The 21,897-nt window shown below is 33.2% G+C and overlaps 1 protein-coding gene across 1 annotated transcript in view; it reads left to right on the forward strand.

Annotated features, from left to right (window-relative positions):
* LOC140443782 (uncharacterized protein ZK632.2) overlaps positions 1 to 21,694 on the forward strand; it is a 40,723-nt gene extending 19,029 nt beyond the window's left edge. The window contains exons 4-10 of the mRNA XM_072535225.1: positions 2,146 to 2,362; positions 6,350 to 6,499; positions 8,150 to 8,320; positions 9,931 to 10,085; positions 12,668 to 13,082; positions 16,015 to 16,299; positions 18,461 to 21,694. Coding sequence (XP_072391326.1) covers positions 2,146 to 2,362; positions 6,350 to 6,499; positions 8,150 to 8,320; positions 9,931 to 10,085; positions 12,668 to 13,082; positions 16,015 to 16,299; positions 18,461 to 19,122 — 2,055 coding nt within the window. The 3' untranslated portion in view covers positions 19,123 to 21,694. The remainder of the gene's footprint in view (positions 1 to 2,145; positions 2,363 to 6,349; positions 6,500 to 8,149; positions 8,321 to 9,930; positions 10,086 to 12,667; positions 13,083 to 16,014; positions 16,300 to 18,460) is intronic.
* The last annotated feature ends 203 nt before the right edge of the window (positions 21,695 to 21,897 follow it).

Below are 21,897 nucleotides of genomic sequence, written 5' to 3' on the forward strand. Positions count from 1 at the left end.
CCAACACTATTATGGATGGTCTCTCCAATTTTTTTAACAAATTTTCTTCAGACCATTCTTCAAAAATCTTTGCATCCATATTTCCATGGTAATTACCTGTATTCTTTGTGGACAAAAAAATTAAACTAGCGTCAGGAATAAAACTCTCATCATTTCCAGTATGAAGTATAATGTAGCATTTACCATTACCGGAACGACTAGAAGAATAACATTTCGTGGTGCCATCTTACCAGGACGATTTTGACATATTTCCTTTAGCGAAAATCCAAGTTTCATCTAAAAATACGCCTCGGACTATCAGACGTTTTATTGTTCATGTATTTTCTTAAAAAATGCCACCGTTTTGAAACAACATCAGCAAGTTCACACGATACTTGTCTATTATTTGTCTTTTTTTTATCGAAAACCTAAATGTTTCAGCACTCTCCACAAACTTGTTAAACTAATATCACACAGTTCCTTGTCTTTTATTTGTTGTAACACAGCACTAATTATTACATGTTCTTTGGCTTTATACATATTATATATAGCCGGAAAAATGAAAGATTACCCCTGAAGGATAATATCAATCACTTATTTTGTATTTGATCTTTTTCTATAAATAACAAATGTTTGTTATAGAAAAAGACAGCAAATACAAAATAAGTGATTGATATGATCGTTTATGGGTAATCTTTCATTTTTACGACTGTATAATATTTTTAATTGTAAGTTTAATTGACTTGTGCAAATCTAAAGTTTATGGATGTCGACGATTTCTCTTGCTTACTTTATTTATTTCATCCTCACTTGTTGAGCAGTTCTGATTAAAACAACAGAGCAGTAAAATGTTATTAATAAAGGTAGTGTAAAATATATCGCCGCTTATCTGGTTCTCTAGTAATAAAGTTACCAGCATTTACATAATTGCAAAGCGGTCTTCTAAGGTGGAAAATACTTTATTATATTTCTGGTTAGGTATACGACCCAAGAATAGCTTGCTTCCCTCAATTGTCACTTTAAGATGTATTCGTAATAATAAAAGTTTCATATACTCCCTTCTTTTATCGTTTATTGGAATATTTTTGTTGACTAATGTTTATTATAAACTATATTCATGAATAAATCTTGGAAATGTAAATTTTTGTATCGTCATTGTAAGTTTTACTATACTGATCTATAAATACTATCAAACTGGTACTTAGCATTATCAAAATACGCAGTATTTCAGTATTCCGTCGTATCTGTGCACAAGTCAGTGTATTTTTTTTTTACTTTTACATTTGTTTATTGCGATTTGCATAAAAAGTTTTATATTTTATCATATTTAGGAGAAATGATTCCGCAGTAACTAATATTTTAACTAATATCATTTTGGATAGTAAATATAGTAAATATAGTAAATGAAATGATTGTGAAAAAATATGGAAATAACTCATTGAAGCAATTCGCTGTTGCGCGTGAAAAGGGGGACAAGTCATAAAACTTGAAAACGAGAAAACCACTATTTAAAATTTTACAAAAAAATGATTTTTTTACAGTTGTTTAGAATGATAATCTATTTGAATTTTTTTACATGTACTTTTCCTAAATGGCAAACATTTTTTTGCTGGGTATTTGGAAACAAAATATGTTTAAAGCGATATTTGTTTGACGATAATAATGATAACACAGAGGATAATCGAAAATTTTATTACGTTAATACAAGCTTACTTAAGTACAACGTATATTTAAGTACTAAAAACATTAAACATTAAATACCTATGCATACAAATCTAGCTAAAAGATACTACAAACTTTTAATCGTCATCAGTTGATGAATCCGGGAGCACTTCAGCTAAGTCTTTATCTGTGGGTAGATTTTTGTAAGTCCCACAGTGATGCTGATATGTACGGCAGTAAGTCCATCAAGTGCTTTTTCTTTTCTATCGTTATAGGCACAGGGTTGTTATATGCCTTCTTGGGTAATAAATTTGTAGCCGCTAATAGATCGAATAATCTGGTAACTTTGATAATAAATTTCAAATCGATACTCTTTTGTTTAATTTGTAGCGTCTTCTGACTTTGTTTATTCATGTAAAAAGAACTATTAGAAGAAGTATTATTAGTTTTTCATCCATAAAGCACCTTAGTAGACGATACTAATAGTATACAATATATTTTTAGGTTGGACACATGCTGAAATTCGGCAATAGTACACGATCCTTTATACTGGAAGGTCCCGAATATGACGAAGAAGAAGAGTCAGAACTATCAGTTACTGAATTAAAAGAAAAAAGGGATAAAGAGATTCGGGAGCGAGAGGAGAGAATGATAAGACTGCAACAAGAAGCCGAGGAGAAAAAGAAGAAGGAGGAAGAACGCGGGGTAGATTGGGGATTAGGTAAATATTTTATATTCAATTTGAACGTTTCCTTTGCGTTCAGAGTTTTTTACTTAATTGCGTATTTCTTTTTGCCTTTTAAGAACTTTCCTTCCCGTAAAATGGTTTAATTGCATGATGTTCCAAGTCTGCTTTATCGATGAGATAAGTATTTGGTCTCACCATTCGATGGCGCCACTATCTCAAGAGATATGTACTATTATGTAGTTATTCTCCTCGACGGCTTTTTGTTAAAATTTTTTTGCCGAATCGGACTCGTAGTTTGTTTTGACCGCGTGTGGTAGCGGGCGTGTCTGCGCATTTTAGAAATTTTAAAAAAGAGCAATATCGATCGGTGATCCGATTCTTGGTTTTGGAAGGGAAATTCCGCAGCGAAATCAAAGAGCGCTTGAATGTTGTGTATGGTGACTGTTCTCCTTCGGTAGCGCCCGTCAATAATTGGCGTAATGAGTTTCATTGAAGATAACGTGACAAATATCCATGATCTCTTATTGGTAGACCGCCGATTGAAGGTGCGCGATATAACTAAGAGAGTAGGCATCTCAAAAGACCGCGTGGGTCATGTCATATCCTGCATAAAAGTTTTATTTCAGACAGTTTTAACGCTGTTTAAGCGCAATTCAAAGGAGTATTTGCATCGTTTCGTGATCGTCCAAGAAACATGGATCTACTGGTACACACCAGAAATAAAGAAACAGTCGAAACAGTACACTCCGAATACTGTCATATCGACCGGAAAGTTGATGGCCAAAGTTTTCTGGGATTCACAAGGGGTGATTTACATCGATTAAAAAACGGTCCCATTTGGTGAAGAAAAAAGTGCTCTTTCATCACGACAATGCACCTTCTCACTCCTGCGCCGTCGCTACGGCCCAATTGGTCGAATTGGGCTACGAACTGCTGCCCTTTCCACTGTAGTCCCCAGATTTGGCTCCGTGCGACTTCTTTTTGTTTCCAAACTTGAAAAAGTCACTCACTGGGAGAAATTTGAGTCGAATGAGGATCATCGTAAACTTAGTAAAGAAAACAGATTGTTGGATTATTATTGAATTATTTGGAGTCCGATAGATTATCCTCGCTCATAGGACAAATAAGAAGAATACATGATTTATTTACTCGCTTGTCAAAAATAATTTTGTAATCTTGAAAAAAATTTTGAGTGGCTCTACTAGTACGCTTTCTGACCAATAATTTGCTTTGAATTGACTAGAAATAAAACTGACAGCGTCTTACTTCTTAAGAGAGAGTTCACTTTGACTATATTTTGTATTTCTAATTAATAGAGCAGCAACAGAAAAGATTTGCTCAACAGAAATGCGCTCAACAGAAAATCGTCTTGTTTCATGATTAGAAATTAACCAAATTCAAAACTAACGTTATTATGGAATAATACCAACACTCACCACTGCAAAGTTTACAAAACTCCAATCATTATATTAAGTAAAAAGTTAAAGTTGGAAAAACTCGAGTTACTGCACACTTTTAGCTCATTGCCATCTGTCAAGTTTTGACAATTCAATAAAAAAGTTCCACCATATATTTATATATAAACATAAAGCATAAGATTAATATTATTAAAAAAATTAATATTAAACCCACCAGGCTTCCGGTTTAACCGCGTCAATTTTCACTATGCCGAGCTTTCGACATCCTCTCTGATGTCGTCTTTAGGGCTTCCGGGGTCTTAGCCTCGTGACTTCTTTTGCGTCGAGTAGTTTCATTACTGGGTATTTTGTCTGGTCATGTTGATTTCCTATTATTTGCTAGTTTTTTAGCTCTTTCTCAACCTCCACATTTTGTGATAATCGTACTAATTCCACAAATCTCTCGTAAAGTGTGGTGGGTTTTACCTGGCACGTAGAGAGGGCGCTTATTTTATGTTCCACTCTTATACACACCAGAAGTGACGACAAACGAAGAAATAAATATTGAGGAGGAAGAGGTACAGGAAGTATTAAGGAAATTAAAAAATAGAAAATTACCAAGAGAGGACAGAATACCGAATAAACTCCTAAAATACGGAGGACTAGATGTTACATGTTAATTTCCTCAAAAAAGACAAAATGCATGAATATACTAGCAAATTTACTAATATGTAAATTGGAGCTGGAAGGTCATATAATAGAACAACTGATGAACAGATCCTCATGTTGAATGAATGAAACAATATGGAGAAATAAAAAGATCGGGAAAAAATTGATGGCAAAACGCTATGGGACAGAGCTAGCAGCACCGATATACGACGTAGATGCAAGGTGGAGAACATCAAGAACTGGGTAAGAAATATAAGAGTATTATATCTACAGTAGTAGAATGACAACAAATATAATAGTAAAGACGGCAAGAGACGGTTCCCCAAAAGGAAGACATCAGTAGGAAGACCACGAAAAGGAGTCACGTCTACATAAAAAGAAGGAGAAGAAGATTCTTATACTTGATTTTAAACTTATCTCGTTTTTAATGTTATACGTCCCTGCTGATTAACGAACTGGGAAGCCTTCTATCTTGCTCTCCAGTGTCTCAGCGTCTCTCATCCAGTGTCTAAAATTTTACCACAGTACCGAGTATCGGTACCATTTGATTTGAATCTATATTCAACTCATCTGTAATTTAGTTCAAAAATTTCTATAGTCATGTTTAGAATATTTGATATATATATATATATATATATATATATATATATATATATATATATATATATATATATATATATATCGGTTTTAGAACGTCTTTCGACGTTGTCCGATGCCCAACTTCCACGTTCTTCTATCGTCCCATTGGTCATCTCTAAGATCCCTTGTACTCATTGCCTTGGTTACCCCTTCTTTCCATGTCTTTTTGGGTCTTCCTTGTTTTTTACGGTTTGGTGGTACCCACTGCATAATCTTTTTGGGCAATCTTGTGTCTTCCATTCTTTGAACATGACCATACCAAATTAACTGTTTCCTCTCAATATCTGTTGTTAAGTAACCTTCTACTCCAATTCGTCGTCTTATTTCCTTATTTCGAACTCTTTCCCTGCGGGATATGCCTAACGATCTTCTAAACACATCCATTTTTACAGCTTCTAATTTTTTTCCGTTGTTCTCGGTTATTCGCCAAATTTCTGCTCCGTAAAGTAGGCTGCTTTTAGTTAGTGTTTCATATATATTGTATTTTCGCTTTATTCCTATTTCGGAGCTCCAAAGTATTCCATTTAGGCAGCCAATTGTTCTTCTAGCTTGTGTTACTCTTTTCTTTATTTCCTCATCGTCTTTTCCCGTTCTATCGAAGATTACTCCCAGGTACGTGTATTCACTACAGGATGTAATTTCTTCATTATTCTCCATTTCGATATTGGATAACTCAACTTCTATAGGTAGGTATTTAGTTTTTTTCCACATTAATTTCCAAGCCCCACTGTTCATACTCCTCCTTTAGTTTCATTGTCATATACTCTAGATTGGCTTTATCATTAGCTATGATGACTTGGTCATCAGCAAATTGCAAGGTATATAAACAAACCTCTCCGAGGTCTATACCCATACCTTGACATTTACGTTTCTACTGATTTAGTGCTTTTGCAACATATATCTTGAACAACATTGGTGAAATACAGCATCCTTGGCGCAGACCCTTGTTAACGATGAACTTTTTAGATAGGCTGTTGCCAATTTTTACTTGTGATGTAGACTTTTCATATAGATTTTTTAAAGCTTTGATCAGAGTGTAGGTAATGTTAGTTTCTTGTAGTGATTTCCACCATTTAGTCACAGGAACGCTGTCGTATGCTTTACGGAGGTCAACAAACATGAGATGGGTCTCTTGATTGGTTGCCAATTTTTTTTCGATTAGTTGTTTTAGACTGAAGATATTATCTGTGCAAGTCTTATTATAGAATATTTTAATTAACTGAAAAAAAAACTGATATGTTAATATATGTATATTTTTAACCTATATAATTGTTTTTTAATATTGAAGACTAAGTAATTATTTAAAATGTTCTAGGGGAAGATGCAGATGAAGAGACGGATCTCTCCGAAAACCCATATGCGCAAACCAATAACGAAGAGCTATATTTGGATGATCCGAAAAAGGCGCTTAGAGGGTTCTTTGAACGAGAAGGTTTAGACTTGGAATATGATTGTAATGAACAAGGTTTGCAATTTATCTATTCGTATAACATATATTAGAGGTAATAGATATTGACAAGTTCTACGACCTTGTAATTGTTTGCGCAGACAACTGGCAACAATGCTCACGATTTTCAAAGTGAACACTGACAAAGTCTGACCCACTCGATGGTTCTGTAGAATGATTCTGATAGGCCAAGCCAAGTAGTTTAAAATTAACATAATTTTATTGGAAAATATAAATTAAAACTTGAAAATATGAGTTATATAGAGGATAAAAATTTTGATAATAGGTAAATAATTAAATTAAACAAATACAGTGCGTTAAACTACTGGTTGATAATTCTCAATATTACTTTATTTAATATTTATGTTAATTTAAATGTAAAGTATTAAAAAATAAATTAATATTAATAATATTAATATCCAATCCCTTTTACCGAATAATGTGTTAAACGATATTTTAATCACTGAAATATAATATTAACCTTTGAAAACATGTAACATAACTTGGACCTATATTGGCCTAGGGATATTGGGAATTAAAAGAGAAATTAAGCATTCCAGGTGCAAGTATGTTCACTTTGAAAATCGGCGCTCGGATGTTGAAGGACACAATAGCTAGCTTTGGTACGTGAGTCTATTGATCTATCATGGGGGATATTTAGTTAAAAAATAATTGAGAATTGAAACGTACCAACTGAAATGGATATAGTCAGAATTTGGTACAAAAGGAAAGGGAAAAATAAAGAAAGCCACTTTTGTTGGACATACATAGTTAATATAATGAGAAACAAACACACTTTCCTTATATGGTCGCTCTACATTCCCGTCAGAATTATCTTATTATTTCCCAAAAGAAAGGAAGATTATGATAGAAAATAAACAGTGCAAATTTTTTAGCAAACAGCTTATATATACTCTGTAACATGAATTTAACTGGACATCATTGGTTATATCTTACAAACAAATGTCCATTTCAAATTAATATGTGTTTACATCTGTAGTTGTTCTTAATTAGTAATTTATATCAATGCCCTGGTAAAACTAGTAAAAATATTTTGTATCAAGGATTTTCTCATAAAAAAAAACTATTAAAAAAAAAATTAAGATTTACTTTAGCCATTATCATGTCAGGATATGCGGTGATGAGAAAATTTACGCTTCTTCTACATACAAGTTTTATGTTGTACATAAAAAAACAAAGGTTATTCAGAAACAAAAAAAGGGACATACCCTATACAAAAAAGCACTGCACTGCACTAAATACATATGATGTGAATTGGAAATAAAACCAGCTATATTCCTTCATTCAACATTAAAAAATATTCAATATTGTTTTAATCTGTTTTCACAGTTTATAAATTAAGTTAAAAACCTTATGAGAAATTTTGCTCTTTAACGCCATATGAGTCCAGTCGACACTACTTTAAACACTTAATTCCACTTTTGTTTAGCTGCTAAATTATTTATTTATTAGACTATTTAACTGTGTACCTAAACGCTTGTATTTATCAGAACTCTGATAAAATTGTTTCCATCTTTTACGGGCAAACTACTTAAATTCTTTGACTTCTTACGACTTCAGAAGTGAATTCCCCATGTCCTAATAATCAATTCTAGAAATTGTCTATATGCTTATGGAGTATTTTTTTAACATGTTTTTCATTTCTAGGAATGGGTCAGTTCGTATGTAAGGTGGAATTACCTGTGGATGACGAAATGGGCCGACCTATAGTTGCTGAAGTTCTCCATAAAGGCAAGAAAAAAGAAGCTGTTATTCAATGTGCTTTGGAAGCATGTAGAATCTTAGACAGATTTGGAGTACTCAGACAAGCGACACATGGTAAATATTTATATGCATTGATTAAACAAAAACTAGTCGCATTAACCATATGGGTTATTTTGACATTCGTTCATGAATCGTTCACCTAATAACGTTCTTAAGTCACAGGGAATACTGTTATTGGGTATATTTTTGACATTCTATTAGGAAATATTTCATGAGTCATTAGATGATTGGGAGAAATGTTTATATTGCCCAATAGGAGATTTTAGCCTGATCAACTCCATTTTTGCCATGTAGCAAAACTCACCGTAGGAAAGATGGCCAAAATATGGAAGGAATCTCAAATTTCACGAACTCTAAAAATGAGGTTGATCAACTGCTTAATATTCTCAATATTTACATACGGATCTGAATCTTTGACCCTACGACAAGCGAACGAAAGAAGAAATATAGACGCCAGCGAAATGTTTTGTTGGAGAAGAATTCTGTGGATCCGACCACAAGACAAATATTTCAATTTTAAATGAGCCAAAAGTCAACAAACGGCTATCCAGCAAAGTATATCTCCAACAATTAAAATACTTTGGACATGTTATGAGAGCAGACACAGAAAACATGGAAAGACTTGGAAAGTCTTGGACTCCAAGGAAAGGTAGATGATCAATCAAATTACAGGAATATGCAAATTACTTATGCATGAGTTCAAAGAAATGACCAGAGACAGAGATCTTTGGAGACGGACAATACACGGCATCATGAAAACCATTACACTCCCTCCGGGAGGATTGAAGAGAGAGAGAGAAAAACGAGAGCAAGAGAGAGAGAGAGAGAGAGAGAGAGAGAGAGAGAGAGAGAGAGAGAGAGAGACGGATTCACTGTCAATTTTACGTAGTTTAAATAACAATATGGTACAAAAAAATCGATATGCTCTATATAGTATGTCAGTAGTATGGAGTATTATTGGGAAGTGAGTAAATCTTTCCTTATAATTACAGTAACATATATTTTTAACAATTTTGCGAAAAAAATTAATTTTACTGATGAATTATTAAAATTTTCGAGTAAGGATATTTGATCATTCGTATCAACCTTATTCTTCATCAACCTTATCCTTCATCAACCGTATCGTTTCAAGAACAAAATATGATTAAAATCTCAGATTTTGGTAGTTTAGATTTATTTCCTAGGTGGCGTAGTTACCCTACCGGACAAACAGTGTGACTTCTCGTCCTAGCCTTTTACATAGATAGATTTTGTGATATTTATGATTTTTTTATTTTTGAATATAGTTGATATAGTGGATTTTACCGTTTTTTTATTTATTTGAATGATATTTGCATTTTTTCCCTGTGATTTGTGTATATACCATTTTTGTTTTTTTATTCAAACATTTAAAAACAGTGGTGCCCTTTCTTTTTTAAAGAGTTATTCTCTCCCTTAATTTCCTTACTTTGTTAGTTAGTATCTTTTCTTCCTCACCTTTAACAACTACCCCGTCCATAATGTACCCTGACTGAGCAACAGTGCCTTAGAACCATTACTGTACCGGTATTCTAAAATTAATTTATCGAAATCTAGATCACTAGGTAGAGTACAATGTTTTCATAGTTGCTTTCGTTTTAACATATTTTTTACTAGTCTAGCATTAGCATATTTTGTTTTTTTAGAATCTCGGAAAAGGAAAGCCAAAAACTGGGAAGATAACGATTATTACGACAGTGATGAAGACACATACTTGGATAGAACTGGAACCATCGAGAAAAAACGTGAGAAGAGAATGAACTCTAAAGCACCTCAAAAAGTAGAAACGTACGAAAGTTTGGTAAGCAACATTGATTTATTCTGCATAAGTTTGTAAACTTTTTGACTCCACAAAAAAGTGTTTTTCGTTGGTTGTTTGTTTATAAATGGCTGCACAAACTTCATCACTTGAATTTTTTGTGACTTCTGGCAATGGTTAAGCGAATAATGAGAACCGGTGAATATAATTACTAAATATAATTCATCGTCTCACATAAAACATTTACAGGTTAATATCATTCATAATTTTAATCTCAGAATTTTTTGAAAACAATTTCCTAACTGGAAATCGAAACGTTAAAACACATGTAGACCTTCTTCCAATAAAAAATAATCTTTAACATTACTTTAAGAACTGAATATGGGCTCTCTGCGCGCTATCATCAAAATTCGGAGATTATCTCTACTCGTAGATATTCTCTGGTCACCAATATACCGCGTATTGATATTGTTTGTGATAGAGTACAGCCTGCAATGGTTCTTTCATGACTATACTTTGCTACATTGGTATAAATTCTTAGTAAGATTTGTAATTTATTTATACTCACACGTCTTAACGGTATTTTAAACTTTTCGTATTATATTCTGTAGATGTTATTAAAAAAACACGTTAAATAAATAAACACAATAAATATCTCTGATCTATAATATCTAAAGAAATCACAACCAAAAGAGACATTCTAAACTCTCTACTATGGTCTAAAGATATTAGACAAGAAACGAAATTGACAATCTATCGAACCTTGGTAGAGCCTATTATGACTTATAGGGCGGAAGTTTGGGATATCACGAAAAAAGATAACAAAAGAATAGAAGTAGTAGAAATGGATTTTCTAAGGAGAGCGTGTGGTGTATTTAAAAAAGATCATATCAGTAATGAAGATAAGGATGACAAATACTGTATATTCCAGTGTAGACAGAATTGAAACGAGACAACTAGTGTGGTATGGTCACTTGAAGCGAATTAATGAAGGTAGATGGAAAAAGAAAGCTTTAAATTACATATCACAACAAAGGAGAAGAAGGGGAAGGCCTTCAGTTACCTAGAAAGAAAATGTACGGCACATAATGAGAGATAGAACCATCAAACAAGACGAATGGATGAACAGAAAACGATGTCGGTCGAAATGCGAGAAGCGGCAGAGGCTGTAGTATCCTCTCGCTTGTGTATATATATATATATATATATATATATATATATATATATATATATATATATATATATATATATATATATATATATATATATAATCCCTTTACTGGGATTTAAATTCATTCGTTTTTTACCAATGAACCTTAACGACATAAAGATTCATACCAATTATAATGAAGTTGTCAGCGCTTGCGTTCTGGCTTAAACAGAACCTCACTTTTAACTATTTAAAATCAAAAATTTAGTTATTGCCGACATTTCAAAGAATTACCTCCTTTTAAATGTAGTTGCATTGGGTTTTTCGATTAACCTTGGGTAAGCCTTTACGTGTCAAGTTCGAAGCTACCATACATTTCAATTCTTATAAAAAACTTTTTTTGCACATAGTAACAAAAAACACCACTATGTTACTAGCAAAGTTTTTTAATATTCTAACTCTACAATTCTAAGTTACGGTAAGATCAATAATGTTTTAATAGATAATATATGGTAGCTAATTATAATTTATTCTCTTTCAGCCCTGAAGAAGCCAAATTAATTCTCTTTGGCGAAAACGTTCGGCGAAACAATTGATACACATTAGAGTATTTCTTGCAGATTTCCCCAATATTTAAGAGTTTACTATATATATATATATATATATATATATATATATATATATATATATATATATATATATATACTCTATCTACCGAACTTATTGGTAGGATTCTCCGATACACCCAGATTTCAAAGACTTTCAGTGTTCTGAGAACTATACTCGTCAATTTCCAACCTTCGACACCATATAAAGAGTAAAAAATACATCAAATCTTACTAAGCTAATTTTCAGTCTCCAAAGTGATGCTGTTTTTCATCTTAAAAAATACAGCTCTGGCCTTCCCTACATTTATTTGGTTATGTCCCAGTTTTTATATACGTTATAATCAAGGTAAGTGATACTATTGGCTCTTTCAAATTGTTCATCATAAGCTGTTAACGCTTCTTCTGGTTGTATTGGTGTTTTACTGATAACCATCACGTTTTTCCTGTGCTCCATACTCATCATAGGCTGTGAATCATATCAATTAGAGGTTGAAGTTCTTCGTAACTTATCAATATTGATGCAATTAATATTGGTACCACATTGAACACATTATTCAAGGCTTAATTGAAAACGAACTTAGAATAGATGTTAAATATTAGTGGGTACAAAATGCAGCCCTGTCTTACCCCTCCTAGTATTTGCACCCCTTCAGAATTATCCGGTCAATCCTGATGTTTGCACGTTGATACTAATAAAGATTTTTAATGATACGTAGGTCTTTTTACGTTCGCCATTGCGAAAGTTAAAACATGTTTTCTAAACGTTATTTTTTGTATTAAGAATTAAGAATAATTAATAAGATTAAGAAAATGGAGAATTTTACGTTTTTGTTAAACGTTTTTTATAATGGTTTATAAATTTGTAGGTAGAAAAGGAAAAATCAATAGTGGCTTCAATAGCCGACACAGAAAAACAAATATCTTCCCTTCAGTTAAAAATGGAAACGGAAGAGAACCAAGACAACGATGAAGATTCTTTGGATAATTATATGAAGGGACTGAAGGATTCTAAACCCGATAAAAGATCGATAGCTAGACTTAAAACAGATTTAATAACACTAAGAAGTGAACATTCTAAGGTGTTACAATTAGTAAATCTAGTAAAACCAGCCAATTTACCTCCGTTGGTAACCAAAGAACCTAGTTCTAGTACTAACAAAGGATCTGCAGCGTTGCCGCTCTTCGGTAAACGGAAAAAGATTCAGATTAAATTTGAACAAAAGCCGAAATACCAACAAATTTCAAATAATGATCTGGATGATGAAGAAGATGAAAATGACGGTAAGTAATTATTTTTTTAACAGTACAAGTACAAGTAACTTCCAGGGAAACTATTTTAACAGCTTATCATAGTAATTTCCATTCCCATCTGACATACGCTTTTCTCTCCTGGGGCCACTCTTGTTATATTGATAAAGTGTTCGTACAACAAAGAAAGTGTGTTCGTATTTTCTCTGGGCTCTGTTAGAGCAGACTGTAGAAACTCCTTTAGAGCTTTTAAAATTTTAACTTTACCTTGTGTATACATTATGCAGGGTCTGTTGCACATTAAACAAAATCTTAGCCAATACAATGCGTATGTAGATTTTCACAATTATCCCACCAGATTTAAAAATAATCTTATACCAGAATTTGGCCGACTTGAGAGATCCAGAAATGGTTCAAGGTATTTAGCCATAAAATTCTACAACTTAGTGCCAGCTAGAATAAAAGCTCTTAATTTTCATCAGTTTAAGGCAAAAATTAAGAGTTACCTTATAGTGAATGCCTTTTTTACATATGAGAAGTATTTTACTTCCAATTTTAATTTGTTGTAATTGTCAACAGTATAAGTTAAAACACTGTGTCTATGTTTTATATTTATATTTATGTGTATATTTACTATATTGACATATATTTTTTTATCTTTGACTTATAAAAAATAATTTTGTATTCATTCCTTACCAATAAACCATCTATCTATTTGTATGTCCAAGTCGCATATTGTGTATTGGGTTTTTATTTTTACTATATGTAAATAAATGATAACCAGTGGTTCTAGTTAGTTTCAGTCGCCTCAGGTTTGTCCACGCTTCTCCAGTTTGGTTTAGCGTAGCTAAACACATTTCAATAGAATTACTCTAGCAACATTTTTAATATTATCAATCACTTCAATTTTTACTTGTATTTGGTGGGGTACTCCTCTCAAATTGCTCGTTTGAAGGCACAATACTTGTGCACTATATGATAATATTGCACAAATAATAATATGTTGGAGTCTAAAATTGCTTGCCCTTCAACTAGGGGTCTTTTAAAATCCCCTATCAAATTTACAATGCCAACAAACGATATCCGTATTTCATCCGCCATCTTTCAAAACAAGTGCTGCCACCTATATTCGTTTGAGAACGCGAATAAACTATTTCAGAACTGCGTTGGTATCAATGTATCATTTGTATAACATACGTTTCTTTGGTGATAAAATGTTTAAATAAAAATGTTTTATAAAAATTTGTAAATATTGTTGAAACCGATTTTTTAATATCAGAATTAAATAATTAGGAACAGTAAAAAATATATAAATTAATGTAGGTAGCTTCTGTCTAAAACATTAGTGGTCAAAACGGGTTAAATGCCCAATTTGTTGATAAATAGAATGGTCCCAATGACCTTTGTGGACTGTAATTATTCACCAACGCTTTTGTTCAGTATCACACCCCATAAAGAGGCGGTAAAAAGTTTATCTAATCCTTTAAGTAAGATTAAAATAATAGATGAGTTGTTTAAGTACAGGTTTAATTATCCCAAAATAACAAACATACAAAATTAAAACTATTAAACTAAAAAAGAGAACCTACCTACTAAATTTAAGAATATTACTAACTTAGATAAATTAAAAGTCTATTGATTATCAGATAAATTGAGAGTCTATGGATGTAAAACACTTTTAAAATGTTTATTAAAAAGTTTTGTTATATCTACCAGTCCTTTTGCACACCACGATGGCTGGTGATCATTGACTATTCCTCGAACTCGAAGCAAATCTGCTGTGGTCTTGGAACTTTGCGCCACGGCTCACTAGCCTACTACACAAATCAGTAATCCCTTTAGCACTTTTACAATTTAGCGGTGTAAACACCAAACAAATAGACCCCAGTGATCTATTCTAAATTATACACTTAGGTGACAATTTTCCTAACTCACTCTTATATAAATTAAATGGAGTTAAGGTACAATTATTTTAATCAACACTTAGTCAAATTATAAACTTTTTACATGTAGTTGACTAATTTTGCAACACAAGTGTGTACAACTCAAACTGAGCCAAGGTATTTAATATTTTAAAGACGGACGAAAACAGTTTCTCCTCGCCCTACTGATAAACGTGCTGACATAATATATCGGCTTTAAACTTTAAAATCATGCGCTTTTGGAACAATTAGTATTCAAGTCTATATTTATTTATGGTCTGAAATTGTATTTAGATAAATCATGAGAGTTAATAAATTCTTTTGTTGTTCAAGCTTCGTAACTTACTACGTTGAGTGGTTTTGGTAATATCTCTCCCAAACTTCTGAAAAAATGTTTTTTCTCCTATGCTTGAATTCTGTGAATTTGCCCTTTTTCCTAGGGTTTGGGGGAAATGTTCCACATTAGAAAGTTGTCCTGAAATTTTAAATCAGCATTTTCAATTATATCCAAAGATAATTTTGAGTGGTTCTAAATCCGATAGCGTAGAATTTTATTTAAAAAATCTCCATTTCGGAACAAACCAAAGTATGAAGAAGTTTTAGCAGAAGTTTTTAAAGCCTAACGCAATTTATGAAGAAGTTGTTTTTAGTTTGTTTAATAAAGAAATTGCCAATAACAATGAAAGGATGAAGAAACCATGAAGGTTGGACTGTATATTTGCGCTGGTTATGAACTTCTTGTTGAATAAACTTGAATAAATTAATTAAAACTTTGACAGAATGAAAAGCGTGTTTGTCAACTTAAAGGAACAATTTATTCTGACTTTTACAATGTTGCCGTTCAGACAATTTTGCGCTAATTGGCGTGTAATTATGTGTAATAAGTCCAAACAAACAATTCTTCATATTGACTACGGATAAATATGGTATTGTGCCATGAAAATTAAAATAAACGTTTCAAATTTTGTCCGGAAGTAAATTTTTTATTACTTTACGTTGAAAAAAAAATGATGATTGTACATATTTTTATCATGATGTTTTAGATCCTATTAAAAGTAGTCAAGAGAAGAACCAAGTACTCGGTGGTGAGTCTTCGACGTGCCTATCACAAGATACAACAAACGATACTACTGACGTAAATAATATAAGGATAGTCGAAACTAAAGAACAACACAACCAGAATATTCAAGAGTCAAAAAGTGTACGCCCTCCTTCTCCCACAGTTTCACAGGTGGATTCTTCTTTAGATGTTACGAACTCAGCAGATTTAAAAATATACTTCGATTTGTTTAATCGAATTGTACAAAGGATTACACCTCTTTCTGCTAGTAAGTAAATAGTTATAACTAAGCCATGAATTTCAATTACTACTACATTTTGTAAAATTTGAATTCCTTCGTCTTACCTTGTTGCAGCATAGATATCATACTGCAGTCTATGATAAATATTTTCTCATTCTCTTGTTCGTTATACATTTATTCCTTTTAGTATAATAGTTTTTTTTTCTATCAAGAATGAGTATTATTACATAATCTTTAGTAACACAATAACATGTGGGAATTTCAGATAAAAATATGGTTCTTCAAAAAATTTACTTCTTATTTTCCTTCCTTCTCTTTTCATAGCATATTCAAGTTTTAGTCAGTTTTGGACGTTAGTTTATGCATGTTGCTGGAATGAGAATGCTTAGGCAGATGAGCGTAATGACAAATACGAAGACGTTTGAAGTGCTGGCCACTCTCTGGGAGGGGTTTGACAGTGGTTGAATTTAATGACCTCCCCGTTAGAATCAGATTCCTGAGCTTCTTCCCTGAGCCAAAATCCATAGATACACAGATGATTAGGACGCCCCTTTAACATCTGAATCCGATGCTGAGGACACAGAACTGGTCCCTGTTAAGCAGGAAAATAGACAAGGGGGCCAGCTCCTGGCCTTTCCTATAGATGAAGAATCCTGCAATCCTTCCTTCCCTCCAATCTGAAGGAAAAGAACTACAAAGCTTATTATGGACTTATTAGGGTAACCTTCAGAGATTTGTAAGCCAAGAAAGATAGGCATAAGAGTAGTTTCGATTAACCTCCAACACTCCAAGACAGCCACAGCAGTACTAGTAGCGTTTGAGAGGACATTTGCTATTGCCCTAGTATAAGAGAGTTGGGTAAACCAAAGGTAGGTCAGAGGTTTAGGTTTAAATGAAGAATTGATCTACAGTAGATCTACTGAAGTTCCCTGAACCTGTGTGATTGCCAGAAGACTGCTAGATACTGCCGCCAATTAAGTTTTGTTCCAGAGATCTGACGACAGTAAGAGTCAAGATCGGTGAAGGAAGAGGACCGAGAGAGATTATTCTGGGCTCGGCCTATCTTCCTTCGGATGATCCAGCAACGACACCGACCAATGAAGTGGAGGAGTTGGTGAGATACTGCAGGAAAACAAGGATGCAGCTGCTTATCGGCTGCGACGCCAATGCACACCACAGGACCTGGGGGAACACGAACATCAACAAAAGGGGTGAATTATTAATGTAATTTATTATGACAAATAATTTGGACATATTAAATGTAGACAAAGAACCGTCTTTCATAACAAAAAGTAGAAAGGAAGTAATAGATATTACAATAGCCTCAAATTTTCTGAGCAATTTTATATCAGTATGACATGTGTCTAAGGAGGAGAGCTGCTCAGATCATAGACAGATTAGATACACCTTAAAAGGGAAAGCAGTCAAAGTCACTTATCGGAACCCACCTAACTGGGAGACTTATAAAGAAGTTCTAGACCAGCATCTGTCGAGGATGAAGAGAACGATAAATGACCCCACGGATCTAGAAATGGCAGCGAATGATCTACATGACACTGTGATTTCAGCATTCCAAGAAACCTGCCCTCTAACGGAGAAGAGTTCCACCAAGGATACGCCATGTTGGAATAAAGAACTGTCTGTGTTGAGGAAAAGGACGAGGAAGCTATTCAACAAAGCCAAAGAAGCCGGAAAGTGGAGAGAATGCAGAACCACATGGACGGAATACTATACATCTATAAGAGAAGCCAAGGGAGACGCATGGAGGAAGAACTGTGAGGAAATTGAAAACACTAATGCTTGTGCTAGACTTCAAAAGATGCTCTCAAAGGAGAAAACACAACCAATTAACTCAGTCCTAAGTGACGTCTCCAAAGTCAATTTACATTTCGAACCCCAAAGACGTTTATTATTAAAATGTTTATAACTAATAGATTGCTGAATATACGGTATAATAAATTGTTACTGTTTACAACCAAGAACTGGTGTACTATACTACATAGTATACCATACTATATACTAAGTTTTGTGCCTCTATACACCCGACAGTATGTTTTCTTATTTATGGAGTCTAGTATGACTTTAGTAATGGTCTTGATAATGTATCCTTATTTTACTTTTATACAAATCAATTCTTCGTAAACGCCATAAACTTATTTTGTAATATATCTTTATTTTTGTGTTTTAGGTCATCAAAAATATGTTGATACTATCAGAAAGAGTATGAATAAGGTCGCTGCTAGCGAAAGTCAACGAAGTCCGGATCGGGATATTTGTTTGGCCGAAAAGAACAAGGTTGATAAATTAATATCAGTTTCCAACAACAAGTCTGATAGTGAGGGTAGATTATGTATAGCAGAAATTGAACTTGATAGAATGTCAAAGAATGTAGATGAGCTGGATAATATGACTGAAAAAATATGTAGCATTGTCGACGAAGTAACAGAGTTGAAAGTTGACATACTTAATTTTGCCAAAGCTGCGCTAACGGAGTGGAGGCATAAATTGAAAGATAAAAAGGAAAATCCATCGAACATTGAACCTGTTTCTTGTAATCCTTCCATCTCTGAATCCTCTGAAAAAACAGTAAATATCGATGTTTCTGACGAAAACCTAAAAGACGAAGAACCTGATTCACTTAATGAAAATACTGAAGTAGAAAGTTCTACTGATCAAAGAAAAAAGAAAAGGAATCAAAGAAGAATTCACCAAAGACATGGAAAGCAGGAGCAAGAAAAACAAAAAGGTTATGAGGATGACGCTTCTAGAGAAAATTATAGCATGTGGGTACCACCAAGCGGTCAAAGTGGAGACGGAAGAACAAATCTAAATGATAAATATGGCTATTAAATACTATCTACGTTTTTACAAATGAAGACCTTAATGCAACATATTGCAAGTTTTTTTTTATTCTGCAGACTGTTAGTTTTAATGTAAAGATCTTTTGGTATTTGATTATGTCAACCTTTATATAGGATTATAATTTATTATTTTGGAAAAAACACAGTTTTATGAAAAGAATGAGGTATATTTGGCATACATGTGGCATAACATGTTCTTGCTAATTCTATACTAATTATAAAACTAATTAAAAAAAACAAAAATTTCCAGCTCTTCATTTATATCCATATAGAAGCTTCGTTTAGGTGATTGTAAAATGACTCCTAGACTGTCGGGATCTAAAGTAAGGAAGTCGGTAAATGTAATATTTTATTTGACCCAATTTTTAGATGCTCGTATATTTTGTTAACTTTTGGCAAACCTTCCAGGTCTATCATTTTTTAAAACATGTACGTCTTTATCGTTGCCATTGGCAGATATCGTAATCAATACAGAGCCTATAGTGTCTACTGCTGAACATAGGTGTCCCTTAGTTTGCTCTGGTGCTCCCGATCATGTGTCCTGTAAATTCAGTTTGTTTTAGCCCTTTTTATATCATCTGTCCGCTGTCATAGGTATTTCTCTATCTTTACCTCTAGGTGCCTGAAATCTAGGATGTTACTTCATCGTGTGTTTAGTACACTCAGCGTCCATTTCCACAGCGCCCTTAGTTCCTGTTCTGGCTATTATCATTACGTTCGGAACTCCTTCTTAGTGTTAATCCCAGCATCAACCGCTCCATGACTCCTCGCTCGAAGTCAGTCTCATTTTTCCACAAATTTGGGCTTTTAAGTTTCTGCATCATGTCAACACTGTGGCACACATTGTTCACAAACGTACATTATCAGACATATCGTTTTGTCGAAAGCCGCTTATGCTAATTTTGTTCGTTTTTTAATTTCACAGGTCAATTCAATTCAATTTTAACATCATCAGCTATTCGATTAGGCTTATCTTTGGTCCATAAATACATCTGAGTTTTGTCATTTGTTCAGTCTAAATCCACTAGTTATAAAGCTATATTTTTTGGCAGTAAATGCAGGACCAGTGGTTAATGGACATAATTTGGTGTAAGTCAAAAGGGCTTATTAATTTTAATTTGTTTGTAAAACATTCATTTTTAGCTTTAAGCCAATTTACATATATAAAAATACATTATTTTGCTGCATTTTTTTGATCATCTCATCGCAACTCTTGCAAGTATCGAAACGAGGTAGTTTAGAACATACGTTATATAAGAATCAAACATTTTTCAATAGTTCTTTCTTTAACTGGTGTCATATTGTGTTGCCTCACCAGAGTATATAAAAATCTATATAAAATCTTTTAATTCTAATGTCGCAGGTCATACTCATACTGCTTCGTTATATTCTTGACTCTACTTCAATGATTTTGGTATTTAGATACAAATTGAATGAGCTTTTATTGACTGAACTTGTTCCTCTGAAAGTTTTTTGGGACAATTTTTGTGTTTACAACGTAATCAGAAATATGAATCATGCGCCCTATGACTTCATTTTAAAAATAATTTCATTTCTTCCACGAGATTTTTGAAGACCATGAATTCATGTTTTTTTCTCTTATAATTCTTATACATTTTCATTCTTCTTCTTCTTAAAGTGCCTATCCGTTCCGGATGTTGGCGATCATCACGGCTATCTTTACTTTATTTATTGCAGCGCGGAACAGTTCAGTGGTAGTCGTGTTATACCACTTTCGTAAATTTTGAAGCCAGGAAATGCGTCTTCTTCCCGGTCCTCTCTTACCATTTACTTTCCCTTGGAGAATCAGCTGGAGAAGGCCGTAACGTTCTTGATTTCTCATTACATGTCCTAGATATTCCAACTTTTTAGTTTTGACGGTCATGAGAATTTCACATTCTTTCCCTATTCTACGCAGGACCTCCACATTAGTAACTCTGTCAACCCAGGATATACGTAAGATGCGCCTATAACACCACATTTCGAAAGCTTCGAGCCGATTCATAGATGCAACAGTCAGTGTCCATGCTTCCATTCCGTAGTGCAGAACTGTGAATATGTAGCACTTCAATAGACGGCATTTTGTTTTTAATGATATGTCTCGACTGTTGAAAATGGTTCTCATTCTAACGAATGCTGCTTTTGCTTTTATTATTCGCTGTTTAATTTCTGTTGAGTGGTCCCATTGGCTATTTAAATTGGTGCCTAGATATGTATATTGCTCGACTCTTTCGATATTCTGTTGGTTGATTGTAAGATGAGCGTTTAGTATTGGTTTTTTACTAATTGTCATAAATTTGGTTTTCTTTATGTTAAGAGCTAGTCCGTTATTATATTACATTACGTACATACGTTATATTACATTTTCATTACCTTGGAATAAGCCTACGGCTTCCGAAAAAAAACATGCAATTTTATTTTTACAGCAATCCAATTCACATGAACTAGAAATATTCTTAATTTTCTTTTTCGATTTATATTGATGTTCCAAAATATGTCTTTTTCTTTAATTCGATCATATTGTTCTGAAGCTATTTTCTTGTGGCATTTTAAATTAATTTATATTTAAATGGGAATAAGCCACAATTAAAGGTTAAAATACGTTTTTTGACGTTTCAATTTCCACTTCGGAAATCGTTCTCGAAATCGAGAACGATTTCCGAAGTGGAAATTGACACGTCAATAAACGTATTTTAACCTTTAATTGTGGCTTATTCCCATTTAAATATAAATTAATTATATCATAGTTTTCCACATTTTTTCG

The sequence above is a fragment of the Diabrotica undecimpunctata genome, chromosome 6 (assembly GCF_040954645.1).
Source record: "Diabrotica undecimpunctata isolate CICGRU chromosome 6, icDiaUnde3, whole genome shotgun sequence".
In the NCBI taxonomy this organism is placed as follows: Eukaryota; Metazoa; Arthropoda; class Insecta; order Coleoptera; family Chrysomelidae; genus Diabrotica; species Diabrotica undecimpunctata.